We start from the raw sequence: 22,191 nt of genomic DNA, 5'->3' as shown, positions 1-22,191 counted from the left end.
AAATTGCTGCATGAGCTTTATCTATCTGTATTCCTGTTAACGTTTAGGTGATGTTGAACTAGTTATCCCAGTATTTAGCCATATGAGTTTGTAGACTCACTTATGCAAATATTTATGCCCTGGTACATGTCAAACAAATAATGTGTTAAGGTTTGTATAGTGAAGATCCTTGGAAGGTAAATATGTTACAGAAGAGATGTTTAATGGCAAGACTGAGAAAGTAGTTAGGATGATTTATTGTGAAATCCTAAGCTGCCTGGGGAAAAGGAAACTGATAAATAGTGACACCTAGGAGCCAGCATTGCTTTGGTTTGAAACTGAGAGACTTTAATACTAAAGAGAACGCTGCTAAGCTATGGGTGTACACCCATGTGGAATACAATGCAGCTGTTTGTAATCCTGGATATGAAGTACTCTATAAATTGCTTTAGTGATGAATGGCCTTAAGTCAAAAAAGAAAGTATGAAGGTAAATGTCAAATGAAGCTGGCAATATCTTGTATAGACTAGCATTGGAACAGGCTGCCCAGGTCAGTGGTGGAGTCCCCATCACTTGATTAGAGGAATATAAGCTCTATAAAGGTGGAGGCAGACATCCTTCCAAAGAAAAAACCTCTTAGGGAAGGGTGTGATAGAATTTGAGTGGTAAATTGAGGGGAGAAAGAATTCTGGAAGTAATTCAATAATTAGATATATAAGCATATGTTACTATTTATTCTTTTCCTGTAGGGAGTATGCTGTAAACAGTTATCCAGCATGGCTCACAAAGGTGTGTTTTTCTTTTTTCTTGTTGGCTCTCTACTTCTTCCTCCCTGGATTGCAAGGGTCACTTGTGCTGGATGGGAACTGAGAGCTTCAGAGCAATTGCCTGGAGGTTGTCTTTGGCAAGTGACGATAAGACACAGCTCACAAATCTAAAAACACTCAAAGTCTGTTTCCGATCTGTTCCTTGAAATGGCAGGAATCATCTACTAATTTCAAGTTTCCCTCAGCAGAGTGTGTGAAGGAAGTCAGCAGGGGAAACAGACACAGAATTCCTCTCAAAGCTTTCTGGGGAAGATGACAAAAAGGTAATTTCTAAGAACAACAATTCCAGGGAAGTAATGAACTGTTTTCCAAGGGGTTATCTATGCATACATTATGACCTGCTGTCATGCCAGGAATGAGGGTGATAGTGGGGACAGGGCTCTGGGTCCATGTTCGATGTGTTACTGATACTTGCTCTGTGACATCTGGTAGCTGTCTGTGCTGTATTTTATCTCCTCTTGAGACTGATTTCTAAGTAAGACAAGACAAACCTGGGTGCTATATAGTTATATATAAACCTAGCTATATACCATAACCCGGTCTGTACTGTTAAACTCTTTGTAATTCTTTTTAAATGGGTTGGGCCACAGGTAATGTAGGAATGCACATGCAATGTCCGATTTAATTATCGTCATTCTCTAGTTTTGTGTAATGGTTTCTAAATATGTTATATATAACGTTTGGATAAATCAGGCTGAGTTCTCATCTGTGTGTTTGGAATGCTGCATTTGAGACTAGGTTGGAAAGGAGAGCAGCGAGGTTACAAAGGGCAAGTTAGAAAGCTCTGACTCAGAAAAGTAATTCAATCTTCTCACCTGGGGAGCCTCGGTTAAGTACCAGCTATGAATTGCACTGTTGTCATTCTGAACGGTATTTAAATTTGCAGTGAGCTGTTATACTCAACCAAATACCATGAAGGGGAAGAGAGGTCAGTGTATTTGCATGGGTGCCTCTTAAATTTGTTCGCTTTAGAACTGTAGTTTCTCCGAATACTGCCACATGCATGCTCCTAAGAAAAAGTCTTTAGTGGGAATTGGAGGGTACGATGCTAACAAGCTTATTCTCCAATGTTATTTTATGTTTCATTGCACTTTGCTGAATTTTTGACAAAATGTACTACTTTTTCCATGGCAGTGGTTTGCCTTTGAGTCCAAAGGAGGAATTTCTGTAGTTACTGGCTACATGAATTTGGGTTAGAGGACTCTGTCTAAAAGCACAGCACAACCCAGTCACAGTCTTCCTTGGAAATTATTAATTTGTTTCATTAATTGTTTAATTGTAAGTATTGTTTTCATGCTGTGCTATTGCTAGAGTGCTAGCTGACTACACATTCTGTGATACTTTTAGTGAGGTCTCTTCTCTCACGCTTTCCAATGCAAAATCTGTTTAGTATTTTACTTAATCAGCTACCTAAGCCATGAAAGTCTGTCAGACATACTGTAAAATGATTTTGAAAGCCAATGTGATGAAAAAGACATGTCAGAAAATAAGCTAATAATGTACTAAGTGTTTTTAAACATACCGATGCACATGAATGCATGCACACATGTACCCACACTGGTGGTTAACTGTTGTAAGTCATTTATAAGTAAGCTTATAAGTAAACTCTTTTGGAACTTGCTCCAGTTCTCGATTTCACTGTCCGTGTAGCAATATCTGATGTGAAATTTGCCAATTCATGGTGGAGAAATGAACCCTTCCAGCTTGTCAATACATGCATATTTAGAATTACACAATCATAAATGGCAAATTTCAAGACCTTTCTCATTAAGAAAAGGGAACAGGAGGCTTATAATATCTTTTTTCCCCTTAGTTCTCTTATTGTCTGCAGAACAACACTGGTTGTGGTGTTGTGTAAACGCAGGTGTTGGGCTTACAGAGCAATGTTTAACGTATCTGCCATGTACTGTGTTGCACCACGTAGCCATAGGAACCTGTTCAGTCTATGGTCAGGAGTCTCTACACTGTGCCCCCAAGTAGTGCAAAAACCTATTACAGTGCCATTTTTTATTTTCCAGTTATTTTTCTGGTCCTTTTCAGCTGACAGATAGTATTTTAACTGTGAGCATTATGGCTTGTTTCTTGTTTTCTTGAAATTTATACACCAGAACTTTCTTCTGTGTGATGTTGAGTCTTTGCAGATGAACATCTTGGTTGTATTGCTGTGATCCTACTGTTAGCTTAATAGTAAAATGTGCTCTGCTTATTTTCAAAAGCAAATACCAATATTATCTGACAGCGTTGGCTGATATTCTCAGTTCTAGTAGATTTAAGTGAAATTTAGGCCAGCATAATTTTTCTTTGTAATTTGCATTGTTCCTGTGGTTTAACTATCATGCTAGCATTTATCTCGGATGGGTGACTGCTTCCTTCTTTTGCATAATGCTGATAGTCGTTGTAGTTATTATATCATATTCCCTGACATCTTCATGCCTATTTTACATCCAATTTTCTATCTGTCTACAAAGGTCATATCTTGGCCCTTATCTGTGCATTAAATATATTTTGCTGGCTTGCACTGTGCATTTCTCTTACATACAGAACGCCGCCTATTGAATTATTGTGAAACTCCTTTATACATCCTTCCTATCTGTCACTCAGATGTCCCTGTACTCAGGACATTTTCCATTATTGTGGTTCTCTCCACAACTCCCATGAGTACTACTTTGCATGTAGGTTTACCTTCTCCACTTTGTATTTGCTTTCCTTCATTGCATTTTGCTCTGCTGTATTTTTGTCTTCATTTTTTTTTTTACAGTTTGTCATATTTGAGTTAAATATCTGCTCTATTTATGCTATTTATTTGGAATGTGAGCTTTAAGCTTTGCATATTTCTTGATTAAACTTTTGTGGTCACTCTAAGGATTCATGACATCTTAAGCAAACCTAAACAGTCACTGCCCCGTCCTCACAGCCTTTACTCTGTGTTCTACCTTCCCCTTACACGTGCACACGTGCACTTTTTCCCTCACTAGGCATATTGTTCATGCAACTAGGTGCAAGCTCCTGGGGTTGATTTAGTGGAAATTTAATCCAGCAGAACAAAGGATTTGAGATTAGCTCAAGCTGTAGCAGAGTTGCAGTTTGACTGTCCCTATATGAAGAGGTAATGAAGCTGGTTCATCTTGTATGCATGGGTAGGCAGTTCTGTGCAGTTTGCCACTGTACTGTCTCTGTGAATGGAGAGAGCTATTTCCTGTAAATACAGTTTTGGATTGAAAGCAAATTTTTTTCCCCTAAGATGGATTGTTCTGCTGTCCAGTTCAAGTGTGCTGAACATGAAATGTGGTGCAGCTGCTCTTTCTTGCATCTTCTCTGTCTGCAGTTCTGTGCCCTTTACATGGACCTCTAAGGGCTTTCTAGCATCTCTTTGGTGTTCACAGGCCTGGATCAGAACTCTAGTCGATACCTACTGCTCTCTGTGTGAAGTGGCAGCTCTTCAGGGGTCATCTCATCCCAGGGTGTGCTTAGATCCCAGAGCAGGCCACGACTAGTTTAATGATGTTGCAGATGAAAAGGATGAGCAGCGTGGTGTTTCTCTTTCACCATTTGTCTTTGCAGTTCTTGGTGTAATGACAAGTAGGGATGACTTGAATCAATAGGAGGCTTTCCCTGGTGCTTTTTACTTTTTAAAAATTTCCTTTGTGTTTTTTTAAAGTAAATGGTTTGGTTTGTAACTAATTGTTGGTAGCAGTATGTGCAAGAAACAGGAAAGAAGGATCCTGTTATGCCTGGCTATGAAGGATAATCCCAAAGAAGAACATTGCATGGAATGGAGTGTCTGAGGCTAAAGCAGAATAATCTCTTAACAAGGGTATTTGCTGTGGAAGGAAAGTGGCTCTCCTGGAGATAATCTAACTAAGAGGTTTTTGTAGTAACCAATACTGTCAACTTTAGACTTGGTAGAAGAACTGGTCCTTATACAAAGCATATTGCAGGACTGTGAAAGTACTTGTCAGCTTTGATTGAATTGCTTCAGGTGCTGTGCAGGTTTGCACCCTAAGCAGACTGCTTTTCAGCCATGCCTTGAATAATCTGTTTGGGATAGAAGAGGGTTAAATAACTTCTTATGACAGAATTATGTTCTAGCAATACTAACAAAAAAAATTCATTATTCCTATGTTACTTACCTCACTACAAATGCATGCACTTGTTGTGAAATGGATGACCACCTGATGCAGCTTATTTTTTCTTGCAATTTGTAGATCTGAAACTTGTCTGTGCTTTTGGACTCTACTGTTCCAGTACAACCACAGTAGCCTTAAACAAGAGCTGAAAGAGCTGATATGAACCTGAGCTCCAGTAGGTCTTGTGTACTGGATGTGATGAAATCATAATTGGCTACTAATTATAATGTCCTCTGTTCCTAAATGCTTTGTGAACAAATCCTGACTTCTGTGAGAAGTCGCTTCGCTTTACAAGGTGTGCTTAGCAGCTTGTTCTCCTGAGCCGTACTTGATTGCTCTGTTGGTGTATCAGATAGCATTTACTTGCATTTCAGCCTCAGATAGGAAGCTTTCTGACTAATCTTGAAATGGATGAATTTACACTCCTTCCTGTAAACAGCTTTATGTTTTGTTTGAGAATATTTTCCAGAGATTCTCACACATTATTGAAAATTCTTGCATGATTTTAGAAGCAAACTGCAAATATGTGCTAAACAGTTGAGCAAATACCTCCTGGAAAATGAAAATAATGAATGCAGGAAAGATTTAAAGCTTTAAATCTCCATCTGTGTTGTGATGAGATCTGGGTGTTAACAACTTTCCCTTTCATTCTGCTCTCTCTCAGGTTCTTTCTCTCAGGCTTGCAAGGTCCTGAGCTAGTTTTGTTTTGCCTCTTGAAAGTTGCTTCACTTTTTTGGTGAACTTTAGCATGCAGACAGTGAAGCAGAAATATTGTTTTGTAGATTACTTGCTTTCCAGCTGAAGTAATTCCTTTTGAGGCTCCATCTCCCCTTGCTTTAACAAAATTACTATTTTCATCACTTATTCACTTGACTATGTTAGTGGAATGCTACCTGGGCAATCTCCCATGCTATTCTAGCTTGCCTGAGGTCAGTTATCCTCGCTGCTGGTTTGGGGAGAAAACCATGGGGGAAGGAGAGCAGAAGAGGCAGGAGGGGTCCTGCATCTCTGTGTCTCTGCAGCTGTTCTCAATGAGACACAAAATAGCATGATGCAATTCTAAAGGCTTTGTTCAAAGCAAAGGAGGGAGAACACCTGAAATGCATTCAAAGCTGAATTCTCGTGCCCCTCAAGTGAACTTTGTGTAACAGTGTTTCTTTTGACTGTGTGCAAGAAAAGCTTCAAGCAATGCAAATGATGGCCACCTTCTGAAACCCAGCTAGAAAGAAACCGGGCACACTGTAGAAATGTAAATGTCACAGAAATCTCAAGTGGGTTTAAGCTACTGCTTTGAAAATTCTTGGATAAGCTGTTTGGGCTTAATCTTTGAAGGCTATGTTAAAGAAAATTAATTTCGCTGGAGAAAAACAGTTGCTACTTCTATTTGTAAAAACAGAATTAGACACAAATCTGTCAGCTCTTTACCTGCAGACCTAACCTAAGCTCAATCTATTTAACTGGGATGTCGGTCAGTGGCCTGGTGCCTTTTCCAAAGAGTACAAAGTAGACTAAATGTTAATTTTCAAAGCTAATTGTCCAAGAATGCAAATGATATGACAGAACTGACCAAGAAAGCTGTCCTTCTGAACCACTTGCCCTTCAGTTGTTCATGACCTCACCTTAAAGTCCTGCCTGTGTTTTCCTTCTCATGGAAAAACCTCCAAGGGTTATGATTTTTATCAAGGAGGACAAATACAGTCCAGGGCAAAGGCCGGTGGATCTGGCACTATACTTGGCCAATTATCCTGTGACATTGACTTTCTGGAATGTCACTTCATTTGATGGGGTTAGCCTAATATAATCAAATCTCCATCTCTCTCTTCAGCTCCAAAGTTATGTGCCTGTGCTTTAGGAGTTTTCTGTTTAAATTATGACTGTTTATGCTCAACTTATTCCCTCCTTGGTGTACATACAATATCACTTTCACTTTTGTTGCAAGAGAATCGGGGTGTTATGTTATCTCCAAACATTGATGGAAAAACTATCAATAACAGGAACAGACAGAAAAATGATACGCTGATGATAATCTTGAAAAATACAAGGATGGGAAAGCTCTCTAATTGCTTTGCACATTAATGCTAAAAATCTGTGTTACGAACCCTTTAATATATCTCACTTAGATGTTCTCAAATGGTTTTGGCTCCAAGTTCCAATTTCTTTGCTATTGAAAAGTAGGCTGCGATTACAGGGCAGTGTTAGTACATATGTACTGAAACTGCTGAGCACGTTTCTACAGGTGTCTTTAAAATGTAATGAGAGAGGTTAATATCCAGTGTAATATTAGGCATTTGATTAGCGGGAGGGATGAGAATTATCAAGGTTGTAAATGATTGTGGTTGAAGATGTGGTAAATTTCTCATGGAGCCATACAATTTACTTCCAGTGAAAATTTTGCTTGTTAAATTATCCTTGCTGAAACTGGTATTTTACACCAAAGACTGGTGAATCAATAAAGTCTCTCAGTGGCTTCAGAATGATGAATGGTAGGATTAAATTGCTTTAAAAATTAGCGTTTAAAAATAGGCCACCCTATCTTTGTGTTTAATCACTATAATGGATGTGTGCATCTTCCATTTTCAGTCTGGAAAACTGTTAACAAAGGAGCTAATGCTCTCTTGAAAATTCTAAAATGACTTAACAAATCATCAGGATCATCAGAAGTTGTAAATCACCCAAATTAACAAAGATACCATTTTTTACAATGGTACAGGGAGCATTGTGTGGACTTTATATGGACCAGTGAATGGGCTTACTCTAAAACTCCTTGTTCATTAAGATATTGGGATTCTTAACCACTTTAACACTTTCTTTTTAAAAATTAGCATAAAAATGGAATGTGTTCTTTCTGTAGCTTTTCTTTTGAGAAAGTCATCTCAATATAACCTTAAGTCGCATCATAGTAAACAGTGGTGTTTGTGGACCCAACAACTGGTATTAATTGGGTTAGGGTTTGTCACAGGACAGCATCTTGCTATCTTTTGCTGTTACCTGGAAGTAACCACTTTCACATGAGCTGCTCGTACGTGTCACATATAGCCTTGCAAGTCAGAAAACTTTATGGGCAACCCCACTGAATGTCACTGTAATGGCAGGAGATGGAATCTGATTTCTGGATATTATCATTTAAAAAAAAACCAACAAACAAACACAAAACCACATTAAATAACAAACCTAAGCATTAAAAAGTTTAAAGTGCTGAGCTGATCATCTCTGCAGTCTTCACTTAGTCAAATTTTGTACTAAGCATCATATATACGTTTAAGTCAAACGATCACAACCTGTTTTTAGTCCTAATGCTCCCAACCTGCTTATGGGCATAGGTTGGCCAGATGCAGGTAGAGGGCAGTTATTTAATTGTTAGCTCCTCCTTGTCTAAATGTGGCCACCCTCTGCCATATGTTGCTTCATGACAATGAAAGGGTTGTCCTGTAGACAGGATGCCTAATTTCCTAATTAGATTCTCTAATTGGACACTCTTATTCAGTGTAATATCCACATTAGGCAGCATATACATATTGCTGTTGTGTAGGAAAGAAGTTGAGTCAGGAAAAAAAAAATCAGTGTCTGTTTATGTTGGTGTCTGATACGGGGCGTCTGGGATTTTTTTCCCAAAATGTTAGCATTATGTGCTGATAAATCTGCTCAGAATAGAACTCCCATTACCTTCAATTGCAGCTGCAAGCACACAGTGCATTTGTGAATAAGACCTTAAGGTTTCAAACTGGGAACCCAGAAAAGGAGGGGCAAGCATACTAGTTCCTAGCTATTACTTCAGAAAGCACTGCAGAGGATTTGTTAGAGATAAGTACAGAATCCACCTCTTCACAGCTGCTTTCAATGATTTCTCATCAGAAAACTGATGCAGGTTTTCCTTATGACCTCTTTCTCATTCACTGTATAACTTTTAATTTTTTCAGTAAGTGAGGCAGTTATCCTGTAGGAAATAATAGCATTTCTGTGTGGTGCTGATTCTCTCATCTTTTTCAAGCCCTTCTTTTGACTACAAAAAGGAAGAAAAAACCAGCTCCCTTTGGGGAAAGAATTATGCGATCATATTAATTTTGGGACACGTACACAGGCTGAATTTAAGTTGCACATACAAACTGAATTCTTTTATTTCTTTATTCTTGTGTTTGATGGTACAGCTTTAATAGTGCTTTTAAAAGTATCATTTGTTTGTAATTCAGTTTTTGTTTGTAACCTTAAACCCTCAAAGTGGTGAGGGTTGCTGATTATTCTAATAAAGGCAATATACAAAGATCTCTAACTCATTAGCCACCTTAAATCCCATTATAACTGCATCTTTTTATCTTTTAGCTCACTGTTACACAGCAGTGTAGAAAACCGTTAGAAGCAAGCTTGCTGGCCGTAATACACCAGTAACACTGTCTCTGTTAATTAAAAGGATTGTGTTAAATATATTTTTATGAAAAGTCGGGTACAATAGCTACTGGATGTTACAGAAGACATAAAAGCTTTTGCCTTGAGAATGTATGTTTATAGTTTGAGATGGACTCTACAAGGTACAGCAGGGTTTTGCCACTGGCAGTTGTCATGGATGACAGTGGTTTTAATGAACAGGTAGACATTTTGTTCTCTTCAGATCCAGTAGAACAAACTCTGACCTTAGGATACAGCATGATGGCTAGTGCCTCTAAAGGCTTCAAGAATAACGTGAATTTAATAGGGGACTAGAGTATCAGTTTGTTTGGATTCAGGGGAGGAAAGCTCATGATTCAATATCTGTAAGCAGCTTTTACTGCTTCTGTTTCTTGAGTTGTGGCTAAGAAAGATTTTGAATTTGTCAGGAATGAAATTTCATTGGGATAATTTCAATGGGAGATGTTGGATTTCAGTATGATAATTTGATTGCTGTCATAACTCAGAAATCAGGCATAGAATGAGGTTTAAAAATGGAAATATTTGGGTTCTAGTGAGTTTCTGACCTTCTCCGTAAATCTTTTCATATGACACCTATGTTAAGCAAGAAAATGTTGCTTAGTTTTCCTGTATGTAAATCATATTTCTGCACCCTATCTAAACATCGGACCCATAACTTCAAAACAAAAAACAAAAAAAACCCACACAAAACTCCAAGCTAGACCACATATGTGAAATGCTTTTTTTATTTGTTCCTAAAATGACTGTCATTGTGTTACCGACCATTTATAGCATTCTGAAATAATCCTAATTCAACAAGGCCATGAGTTAAACACAGTGCTAGTTTATATCCTGTGCGTGCTTTGATAGAATTGGTGGAGGTGATAAACTGTTGCAGGGTTGGACCCATCCTTTATTACATCTATGTTCTGTTGAAAGTCTCTAACCATAGAGAGCTACAAAACCTAAGACTGAGACTAGAAAATATCCTTTTGATTGCTTTTGTCTTGTTCTTGTGCTGTTTGTAGAAATAGAAATTTCTTTCTATAGAGAGAAAATTCTGGACTATGGCACAAATCTGGCTTCAGGATCTTATTTTTTTCTGGACCCAGGCCCTGAGCAGCCTCTGTCCTGCACTCTATTCTGGCTGTCATGCTGCCCTGTTTCTAAAGATGTGAGGCAGATGATCTGTTGTCCCTGGTGCCATGCCACTTTGCTCTGGCTTTCTGTGCATGGCAGAGCCTGTTGTACAGTGGCTGCTGCTGTCTCCTCTTGGTCCCATTGCTGTCAGCCAGAGCATTGGAAGACCTCCAGAAGCCCTCAGAGGATGCTGCTGCTGAGGGGCTCTCCACTGAACATAAAATAATATTGTATGAGATGCTGGGTAGGCAAAGTGAGCGTCAGGGGCCCTTTCCCCTGTTTTCCTACTATCCAGCCAGTGAAGTAGAGATGGGTTCCTGTTCTTCACAAGACCAACAACAAAAACCAGGATTCTCAAGTTCCTGTCTCACCCCCAGAATTTATAAATATGTGTACATATATTTATGTATATATGCATTTTCGATTTTACTTATTTTCTTCCCTGGAGGATAGTTTCCCATTCAAACCCAAGACGGGGCTTTGGGATTCCCTGAGTTTTGTGATGCCATGATGCAAAGCAGGATGTCATTGAGCAAGGTGGCTCAGATCCGACTGTATTGGTGCCCTTCTTAGTATGTTACATTAGAGTGGTCAAAAGAAAACACTAATCTTCTTTGTCTTGAACCTAAATTAATTAATTCCTGCATTTTTAAAAAAAATAAATCTTTACTGATGTGTTTTCAAGTGCAGTGGAACATGAGATAAAGTGTCAGGAATGGATGGGGACAGAGTGTAGGGTTCCTTTTTTTTTTTTTAAACATTTTTTCCTCTTCCCCTCAGCCTCCAAAAGAGAGGCAATTTGTCTAATAAAACTAGTATCTGCCTGGGTCTTTGGAGGGAGCATGGCACGGGAAGAGTCTTCATTTCTGCAGTTCAGGAGAAGGCGTTCCCCTGAAATGCTGGATTTAAATTTTCTGTTCAAATTTCGGGCCTTCCGTACTGTAATTGAAGGAGTTGCTGGTTCTTCTCTAAGCTGCTTTTATGTGAACAGCTGTATTCTCAGAGATAAAATCTTGTTAGAGGGCAAATTCGCATGGGCCTATCTAAGTGTGAAATAGCTTTAATATTTTGTGATGTTAGAATTATATGTTATAAAAATACTGGGAGTGTAAGGCTTTGATAATATGAGCAAAGAATGTAAATCATTAACAGTGGAAAAACCAAATGTGTCCTTGGCTGAAGAACTTGCTAGAAAGGCCTATTAACCAACTGTATTCTGTAGTCAGCAACATTACCTTTAAATGACAGTACTTTTTTGAACAGATCATTTAGCTTTTGAATGCCCTTTAGAATTTCATTGATGGCTTTTCTTCTTTGGGAGACTACAGTGAGTTATACATTTTGTTTATCCTTACTAATTTTTACACAGGCAAAACATCTGGTGGTATAGCTGAACACAGCACTCTTCGGAGTTGGTTAGTCTGCTTTAGCTAGAGGTAAGCTACCTAGAAAGATGGGCAGTTTCTTCTCCGAGCACAGTTTTATCCATTTTAAATTCCATTTGTTCTGTTAAAACAAATCTTATAAATAAGATTACACAAGCTTTTCCATTTATTTTTTTAAAAAATCCCTAGTTCGGTGTAAACTGGTTGCTGTTAAATGAGCAACTTCAAAAACAAACCTGAAGTTGTCATCTGAGTTTGGATTGAAAATAAAAGAGCAATCATCTGAGAAGTTGCTACTGAATTGTAGGGTTTGCTTTTCCTTCTTCCAGTATTTCTATGGATGCTTGCATTTTGATCCCTGGAAGTTCATGAATTTAAATATATAAATTTTCTTTCTAAATAGTAAATATTTCCTGACAACACTGTGCTTTGTATGAAAGCAATATACTGTGTAAGATAGACTATAACATAGAATGGCTTGGGTTGGATAAAGGATATATATCCTTTATATCCTATAGATACAAAATACTGTAGCGTTTACTTTATTCAAGGTTTATTTCATCTTGGAGAAGAAAAGGTTTTAGGAAAACTGTTAGGTCTGGACAACACTTGAATTTTTTTTAGAATTTCTTTGAAAGAAAGTTGGGAGGCGTGGATTTGAGTGTTTGTAAGTGTGCATTTGAAATGGATGGGGAGAGACTCAAGAACATGTGAGGCTGTGTGGCCATGCTAAATTGTTACCATGACACTGAATAATAGCAAGGTGGTGAGCTGAATTTCTAACAGCATTAATGGTGCCAAGCAATCATTGTCTCCTCCTGGTAAAATGTGCAGAAGTACTCCACAACTCAACTTTTTTTTTTAAATGCAGTATGGTTGTCTTGCAGCTGAGCAAGGTTTAGATGAATTGCACTGAGAAATAAGCTGGGTATTGCAACATATACTTCCCATTGGGCTCTTTCACTTACAGCTTAAAACAAGCGTGCCATATGAGTAAGGTTTTCCTAAAAAGTAAAAGTAGAATTCAAACTGTGTCAAGCCTCATGTGTTCTCCTCAGTGGTGAAGAGGGGCTGAGGAGCTTGCAGGACCTATGCTGAAGAAGAGAGGAGGAAAACAAAATAAACCTGTGGCAGTCTGGAGGGACAGTGCAAAGGCCAAACACAAATTGGCATTTTCTTTGGAAGTGCACAGGGATTGCAGCCAGGGAGCATGAGCTGTGGAAAGCCTCCACAGTCCCTTTCTGTTCTGCTCTTGGGGATGATTTGCCTCTGTATGGAAATGAGGAGGGCTAATTCCTTTAGTTTCAATCTACCTGTTGTCTAAAGGGATTGTGCCTGGTTAGGAGCAGCATCGGTTACTAAATGGGTGGCACAGTACTAACCCCTTCTGGGTTCCACATACAGTGCAGAGAGGATGACTGCATCAATTTCAAGGAGTTTTGTGTGTATTAAAGTTGCAGGAGTGAAGCAATATAGCACACATAGTATACAGAAATGTCAAGTGCAAAAAATGAGAAGAGTTACAAGATGTAGCACTGAGAAGTGCTGAGACAGCGTGAAAGTGGAAGAAAGACTGCAGGAGAAGCAACAAATAAGTAAGACCTTTATAATATACAGAGTGCGGTACAGAGAAGTTTGAGAATAGTGAGATGACGTAGAAAAACACAGGCAAAGACTAACTGAAATTAGAATTCTTCAATGGCTGAATTAATTAATCTGCGTTAACCCCACTTCAGTGTAGTTAAACGCAGAGAAAGTTCAGAGCCTTTTTCAGACTTGCACCAAAAAGCTTTCCCTTCCCTGTGATGTGTGGCAGCCCTTTGTAGGGCAAGGCACGCGCAGCACAACACAGGCGCCTCTGTTGCTCGCTGATAACGATGAGCTCACAAAAGGAAGCTGGCCGAACATAAAACAATACTTCATTCTCACAGGCGGTGTAAGGGTTTTTAGAGCCCAAATAACACAGAATCTGGACTTTTCTGACCAACTGGCATCAATTGTCTCCTGAGAGCACTTAGAGAGTTGCACAGGGATTAATTATAAAGATGCAGCTTGATCTTGGAACATCACGGGACGCCTGCAAGCCATAGATTGCCGTCTGTACGTACACTTGATGGTGAGCGCGTCCCGGGGCTCGCAAACACACGCTGGAGCCATGAATCAAACGCGGTCATGTGATGGAGGGGAGGTACCGGGCTGGCGCCCAGCCAGTGGCAGGAGCTGATGGGTGGAACAAACGGGGCATAAAAAGACTAATATGACTAACGGATCCTGGCTGCGTGGTACCCTTATTTGGATCTACAGGAATGTGGGCTCTAGCAGTTCTGCGGCTCTACCAGCCTTTTGCCTGACACTGGAACTGCTGCTCACAAAGTAGAATCCTGCTGCTCTGTGGTAGGAAGGCTAGAGAAAGAACATGGCCTGCATTCTGAAGGTAAATCTCTATCTGTTGCTTGAATGCATTGTTAGAGAGCCCCTCGCTGCTCAGAGGCATGGATTCGGTATGGTCCTATTGCATCTCCGTTGTCTCTTTTGAATACTGGTTTTGTTTGCAAACGAATATGGAGAGATTCTGCAACGTACAGCTGTGCTCTGCTTCCCTCTGCCATTCTTTTCCTCTTTCCCTGCATTGTCAGAACGGCGAGCTATCAGCTAGTGGGAAGGGAACTGTGTGCCGAGTAATAGGAGGGGGGTGAGGGGCTCTGGTTTGTCTCAGTTGACTTTGTTGGAGCTGAATTCCTTCAGGAGCTATAGCATTTGGGTAACAGACTCCCAGTACAAAAGACAAAACAGGGAAGTTATTTTCTTTTCTGACTGTGCAGCATTCACTGCTTTTGAAGCAAAGGTTGCAGATGTACACAGCTGCCCCAGTTGCTCCTTAAGCACACACTCCCCTGCTGAATTTACCCAACACCCACATGCTCCACAAATTATATTTAGCATTTAATTGTGCCCCCTAATTAAGGGACCTATTTGATGCAGGGTTTCTTCCCCTTCACGTCAGCAAATACAAGTGCAAACTTACCGTGTGCTCATATGCTTTCTCCAGCCTGCTTTCCTCAGATAAAAGTACTTGCAAACAGCATGTCAGGGAGATGGAGGGAGCATCGCTAGCACCGAGTCCTGAATGAAAGGGGAGGAGGCGGAAGTGCAGTCAGTTGAGAACAAACAGTGTTTGTTCCCTTACGGCATTGTCACTTGCAGGCAGTCCCTCTCCTGTGCCTGGTTTGAAAGTGATTTGTTTGCGATTCATTGGTTATCTGCCTTGCTCCTTTCTGTGTATATTTTGAATAGGTTTGTGCTCTGTTCCTCTTAGTAAATAAAACCTATCTGGAAACACTTTGTTATTTTCAGTCTGATCTCCTAACGAAGGGCTGATTATCCCAAACTTTGGGATGGCCTCTCACGGCAGTTGCCTTCAGCGCATCAGCTGAACGGGTGAATTGCAAAGCTTCAAAACAGTCCCCAAATAATAAACATTTCTGTGTTTCCTTGAATCCACTTCTTATCACTTTCCTCGGTGTTCAACTCCGAAAACAACTGCTGATTTCACTGCACTGTTTTTCCCCTCTCATTCTTTCCCTAATAGTAGGTCTGTGGTACATGGATTAATTTTTTTTCTTTTGAGAGCGTGGATCTTATGGCAGTTCTTATTAACAAATATCGCGAAGTCTACCTCAAGTGTGGAAACTTCCTTGAACTCAGAGGTTCTGCACGGAGATGGATGGTAACAGAATCCCTTAAGCAGACAGCACTGACGCAAGTGAGAGTTAAGTTGCGACTTGGGATGAGGCGATAGGAGCTCTGTGAATGGAGCCTGGCTTCGCAAAGATAAGCATATGCAACCCTTTTTTTAAACACTCTCTATTTAGACTTGGCTTGGATCTGTAGGTTCCAGAAGAAGGGATCCTTTTTTTGACCATGTTAAAAGATCACATGCAAAATCTTCTTCTTTCTGGCAGTTAAAAGAATATCCTTTTAGAAGAAAGCTGCAGTATCTACCCCCAGCCTCCTTCAGCACAGTCTGGTGGCACAATGTCTCCCAGCCTGCCACCAGCATGACTTCTGCAGGGCCTGCCTTTAGAGTTTGAATTATAACACAATAAATGCCTTCCCTCTGCCCAGTCCTGCAGCTCCATTTGGTTGTAGTTCTGATGATTAAATCAATAGATAAATTGGTATACCTTGACAGGGAGCCCGCTGCCAGCCTGGTTCTTAATCTTGTTAACACAAGCAGGTGCAAGGATAAAAAGTGAAACAGGTATGAGAAGATTAGCTTTGCCATAAGGCAGGCTGGACTTAGGCAGACATCCCATAGGAGCATAGGAGTAATGTAAATGTATAGATCAAGATACTTAACTGTGTATGAGCTTTTAATGTAATACCTATACTTTTATATAAATATGAGTAGCTGTGTAATTTCTGGATCTGACAGAAATGAAAGCAGCAGTTGTCCAAAGGGGATCACAAGTATTCCTCAAACTTACATCACAGCAAGGAAGTTCAGAATAATATGCATCTTTTAATATGACACTTAATTCATCTCTGAAATTACAAATCTGTTACCCACATCCTCCTCCTTTCTCTTAGGTTTGTTCCAGCTCCCTAGTCTATTTGGTCAGTAGCCTGCGTGGAAACATACCTATAGCAAAGACTTTATATATATATAAAATATTTTAAATGGGTAGTGACACAGTGTAGGGAGCCAGACAAACTGTTTCCCTGCCACTTCTGCTCTGAGTAGCTTTGTGGTGCTGCCTTGTGGCTCTACCTGCCTTAGTTCCTAGATTTAAATTTTTTTTCCTTCTCTCCCATTCCTTTCACAAAGATATTGAGTCTTGTTGAATATTGGAGTTCTGTATGTGTAAAAGCTTAATATAAATGATGTTTGACGTATTTAACTATGAAGAACAGAGGTGAGTGGCTATTAATTAACTAAAGTTAACTTGCAGTTTACTGAAATATATTGGAAAAACTGTATAACCTTTAGATACCAAGACACCCCCCTTTGCTATAATTACTGCAAGAAATCATCTCTGTATGTAGCACTTGTAGGAGTGCTTGGGAAGGTGATTTTTCCTAAAATGTGTGCTGTCTCTGGGGTGTTTCATTGTGTACTCTCTCTAGTTAAGATTGTCAGGACTGTTGCTTGTGATGGCCCCAGAAAGTTGGTATCCCAATCACTGGTGGGACATCCTGAATTATAACTACTGAAACCCTCTTCTGAAGAATTCTCTCCTTTGTTGAGGAAATACAGAGAAAGAGGCAAGTTCTAATACACAAGATCTTTTTTTCTCACCATCATGTCTTTAAAAATCACAACAGAATAGCTGAGTGAAGTGTAGGCATTTCTTGGAAGAAAACAGCTGATCTTCTGCTTGTTACTATGGCAGCTACGTGCCACCTCACTGATTACTAGATTAACATAGTGATTACTACTTATGTAATCACGGTTAACTCTGCAGATGTTGAACTCCCTGATTTCTGCTTTATCAGCCACTGGCTTTTCAAAATGTTGTTAAATACCTTATTTCAAAGGGACCCTGGTTTTTGATTAATTGAAAAATGACACTTCAGTGCACCTGTCTTCTCACAACAAACACATGAATGATGATGGTACTCTAAAATGTTAATATCCCCCACTGAGGATTGGGCAGTGATACTTTAAAACAAATAGACTGGGTAATGTTACTTCATAAATACCACACTTTGCAGTGGATTATGCCTTCTCATATTCACAGACTCTTCTTTTTAAGTTGAGGTTTTGAAGGAGATGGAGGTGAATTATGCTGTCATCAAAGGACAGTTTACGCTGTGTAGGTTTAGTGTGGTAGAGTTCAACAGAAAATATATGTGATGAGCCTGTACAGAGAAGTGTGAAATCCAGAAGGAAGTTTATTTCTGTTTTGTATGTTGTGTGTTTACTCTGAACAAAAGTGATTTCATGTGCCTATAGACTGGATGTAACCTTCTGTCTGCAGAGATCACAAATGAGAACTTTGGTGAAATTCTGTGTTGTAAGTAGTGTTATGCCCTATCCCTGGATGTGTTCAAGGCCAGGTTGGATGGGGCCTTGGGCAGCCTGGTCTAGTGGGAGGTGTCCCTGCCATGGCAGGGGGTTGGAACTGGGTGGTCTTTGAGGTCCCTTCCAACCCAAACCGTTGTAGAATTTGTACAACCTAAGGCAATGCTGTTACTACCCCAAATGACTTTGAGTTGTTCTTTCCAAGGTAAGCAGGTGGCTAGCTAAAATCCTTAGCCTCTTTAGTGTTTTCCTTATCTAATTATAAAACTGACAAAACAATTTCACAAACTGTAACTTGCAGGTTTTAACCAAACCCTTTAGCACTGCCAGTAGCAGTGTTTTGCAGGATGCTGTAAAAGACCTTGTGTCTCAGCATAAATCTATTTACTGCTAAGGGTTTGCAGAATGCAGGGCTGTCTGTGGAGATGTGTATATCCTGCTTGAATGAGGTCCAAGATAATTCACATACCCCTTGACTGCTAAATTGACTGCAGCAATTTTTATGCATGGGACCTGTCCATTTTCCTGTGCAAAGAATTGTTCTTTGGTGTCATTTGATTCTCACGGTGCCCTCTTTCCTCTGACATGACAAGAAATAGAGATCCTGGGGAAAGGAACAAAGGTAACCCTCCTTGTGGGAGGATGCCCACCTGATGGGTCATCTCCCAGCAACTGCTGAACTTGCTGCAGGTTGACTGTAATCTGAGTGCTCAACTCAGCCTATCATGGTCTGCTGATCAACAGTTTTGTGGGCCGTGCTATTTTTATTGTTACTAGGATAATTTCCATGAACGCACCATTGTATCTTTAGGGATGGAAAGTGTTATGTAAATACCAGAGATCAGTCTTCTGAACTTCCGTTTCCTGCCATTTTTCACACTTTGTGGCTTCTGCAAGTTTTTTTTATTATTTCTATTTTTAATTATAAAATGCTTGAGGGGGAGAAATTTTCTGTGAGGAAAATACAAGAGGAGTTCTACCCATTTCAAGAGTACTGAAAATGTTTCATTGCAAATGTAGTTAATAGCAAAACGCACATAGTTTGCTGCAAGACTGCTTTGAAAAATCTCTCCCAAGAGTAGCAGGCTGCATAACATCAGTGCTCTGTTTTTGTATAGTACCTGTATACTGTGTTTTGGAAACTTTCATGCTTTTACAGTATGGGTCATGTGCCTTAAAGGCATTGTAATAGCAAGCAACCTTCAAGATCACAATTGCAGTGTAAATGCATAAACGTGCCCCTTATGAGGTATGCAAGTGAGCTGGAAAGTTAGCAGGCAGATGCAATGAAGCGTTACAGAGTAGAATCAGCATTTTTGAGGCAGTAACCAGGTCCCTTGTTGAATCAGCCCATCCTTATTTGCTGTGGCTGATTTCCCCCACCCCTACTGCCTGCCAAAAAATAATGCTTTTGTAGACAGTGAGAGACGTTCTAATGGATCCTTGCAAAACTCCACAGCTGATTCTTTCCGATGCTCCTTTTGTTGGTCATTTGTTTTAAATTCCTTACAGTTAATCTGTTACTAACTAGAAGACTTCATTTTTGTAGGTCTATATTGTTTGCCTCTAAATTGCTCCAAAGTGTATGAAGTTGCATTAATTAATCTGGCAATGTGTAGGGCTACGATTTGCTGTATCATGGTCCAGTGGTGTTTAATTACCATTTCAGATTTTTATGGAGTGTAGCACAAGAAATTTTGTAATGTGTTTTTTATGTTGGATTTTTGAAAAAATGAGGAAAATTAAATTCTAATTATAAAACATTCTTGTTCTCATTTGCAATGATATTTAAGTAATTATACTTTAAAGATTATATATTAGTCCGCTCCCAAGCACAGGGAGACAGAAGCGTAGTCGGGTTGAGTCCTACAGAAGGCTTTCCTTTGGTTGAATGCATTTGATTTTGATGCCTATGTAGCTAAAACAGGACAACCTCCAGTATAAGCATGCTTCAATTAGTTTAAAATTGGACTTTTGTTGTCCTAATTCAGCAGAGGTGTGAAAACCCAAACTACAAAATCAGCACAAAATTAGGACCTGTCTCAGTTCTGCTTTTAAGTATTACATGATAAACTGGTAAACTAGTAATGGGGCAAAAGGTTTTTGGTTTGCAGTTCATCTTTAAGCAATGAGGCATATGTCATCCAGATGTTCTGCCCCCTTCCCTCTCCTCCTTTAGGCTATGTGTGTTTTATGCATAATTGTGGGTATGGACTATTAAATTCATATATCAAAGGTCAAGTAGTCTTCTCAAAATACAGCCTCTTTATAGACTTGTGCATGAGTTTCAGTGATACGTCTTGTTCTTTTGTTTTTTAAATTCTCATTTTGGTATGTCGTGAATGCCAAATAACGGTATATTACAGTATTGCACACAACATCACAGGAAGCAGCAGGTTCTTATACTTTGTAATATATCAAAATGCTTGAAATAGTGGTCAGATGTGCTCTTCAATATTTGTAGTGAGATGGCCGGCAGAAGAAAGCAGATCTCGTGTGAGAATAACTAAACATGCACGATCAATTAAAGGGGACCTGAAATCCAGTTTAAAAGATCATTTAAAAAAAAATAATCTTAGGTTTTAGCCACAAATATCACAGCATCTGCTCATCTAATTTGAAAAGGCAGTTTTCAGCACTTTGTTATGTTTCATTCCAGTAGTATCTGTGCACCTTCCAGAAGAGTATTACTGGACACCGATTTGTCCAGGGCTTGTTCTTCACTTTTTTCCAAAGAAGCAATATTTGTGCAGTGCAGGTTGACTTCATTTAGAGGGATTTGTTTGTGTGAGGCTTTTATTCTTTTAAAAAAAAAGAAAAATAAATAAATCCTTGTGTGTATTAGAGGTGGAAAGGAAAGGTCAAATGCTCACATACCTAGAGCGGCTCTTACCATAAAATAGCTGTTTTGTGCAAGAGACTCGAAATTACTGGTTTTAAATTTATTTCAGAGTTTTAGTTTGATTTTTCAGTTGTTAAGGGCCTGGGTCATGCAGCCAATTGCAATTCAATAGCTGACACCTTGAACAGGATTGGGAATTTTGTGGGAAGGGTGGGAGGCCTTGGTCTGTGCATTACTGTTTGATCCCTTAATTGCTGAAGATAGGTGCTGCTGTGGAAACTTAGTTGTACCCAAGAACAATTCCAGCCTATGAACTAAATAGATAATTTTTGTTGTTATTGTTGTCCATGACCTGTTTCCAATACTTTCTTGTGCCCAACAGCTGCTCTCCATCCATGGCCTGATTTGTAGCACAGAAGGTTGGAAGTGTGTGCAAATATGACCGAGGTGGAGGTGTGTTACCTTGTTAGTGTTTGAATCTGAGACCTGTCCCAAGGAGTTAGGAAAAATTGATTTCTTTGGGGATCTGTGATCAAAGTGGGTAAAGGCAGTTCTATTTACGGGGTGCATTCCCAAGAAATAAGGCAAAACGTTGCCTTGAGCCCTATTATCTCTCAAAGCTAAGGGAGCAGTTGCCTCACGGTTGTGAGCAGCAAATACTAACATGGTTTGAGTTTGCTATTCCTGGTGGAGGAAGTCTGCATCTACTGCATTTTCTGTGATTCTTCTTGTAAAAAAATACATGCATCACTTGAGCTGAGCTAAATGAACCTGCACTTTTCTATTGGGTTCATGGGTTTCTGCATGCTGGCAACTTGGAACAAAAAAGACAATGTGATTGTGTTGTGCATCATGTGCTCCTGAGTCTGAGGACAGAATAAGACATGGCTAGGTGAGGTGTGAATTCCTGTATGTGTGTCATCTCAGAAAATGTTTAATGTTAAGCTTAGGCTTCTCTGCATCCCCTGTACCATTTTGACAACACCCAACACTTCTGCAAATAATTCCATTGTGCTCTTATAAATGCGATTCTGATAGTAGTGCCCCAAGCTTTATTGGGTAAGATACATCTATACTGGTGCATTCACATGCTTTTTAGGAGCTGCATGGCTATATCATTTTTAACTTTTTAAATCAGTCAACCAACTGAAATTATCAGCACAAAATCTGTACAAGTGTGGTGTTGTATTTAAAATAATGACAGTTTCTTTGTTTCTGATCACTTTAGCAGAACCATCTGGAAAATGATCATTCTTAGTTTTATATATTTGAAATTCGATAAAATACCATACAGGACATTCTATTTCATCCTTGCTATTGAGAAGAGCAAAGGTGAGGCAGGAACTGAAATGGAAGGGTTTAGGATATGAAATCTTGTAAGTGATGCTGTTCAGGAGTAATGGATTATGTTGTCTAAAGGCAATCCTATTAAGTATTTCTTGTATACCTGTGCAGTGTGTGTGACGTTTTAAAATTGATGTGGGAG

At 39.5% G+C, this 22,191-nt stretch overlaps 1 protein-coding gene and 1 long non-coding RNA gene across 4 annotated transcripts in view; one reads left to right on the top strand and one right to left on the bottom strand.

The window, feature by feature from the left end:
* LOC118243785 (uncharacterized) overlaps positions 1-14,970 on the bottom strand; it is a 28,933-nt gene extending 13,963 nt beyond the window's left edge. Inside the window, exons 1-2 of one of the 2 annotated variants that reach the window (XR_007708624.1) lie at positions 14,864-14,970; positions 13,421-14,058 (exon numbers count right to left, since the gene is read on the bottom strand). This is a non-coding gene — a long non-coding RNA (uncharacterized LOC118243785). Of the gene's footprint in view, positions 1-13,420; positions 14,059-14,863 lie in introns of those variants that run through there. The other variant, XR_004777326.2, reaches the window with a different exon arrangement.
* Positions 14,053-22,191, top strand: part of ST6GALNAC3 (ST6 N-acetylgalactosaminide alpha-2,6-sialyltransferase 3) — a 219,097-nt gene continuing 210,958 nt past the window's right edge. For both annotated transcript variants that reach the window (XR_007708623.1, XM_050712423.1), the window contains exon 1: positions 14,053-14,272. Coding sequence is in view for 1 of the 2 variants with exons in the window: in XM_050712423.1 (XP_050568380.1) it covers positions 14,255-14,272 (18 nt within the window). In the remaining variant the exon portion in view is untranslated. The remainder of the gene's footprint in view (positions 14,273-22,191) is intronic.

Source organism: Cygnus atratus, chromosome 8 (genome assembly GCF_013377495.2).
Source record: "Cygnus atratus isolate AKBS03 ecotype Queensland, Australia chromosome 8, CAtr_DNAZoo_HiC_assembly, whole genome shotgun sequence".
Classification (NCBI taxonomy): domain Eukaryota; kingdom Metazoa; phylum Chordata; class Aves; order Anseriformes; family Anatidae; genus Cygnus; species Cygnus atratus.
The sequence above is the reverse complement of the archived record's forward strand: the minus strand, read 5'-3'. Positions and strand labels throughout refer to the sequence as shown.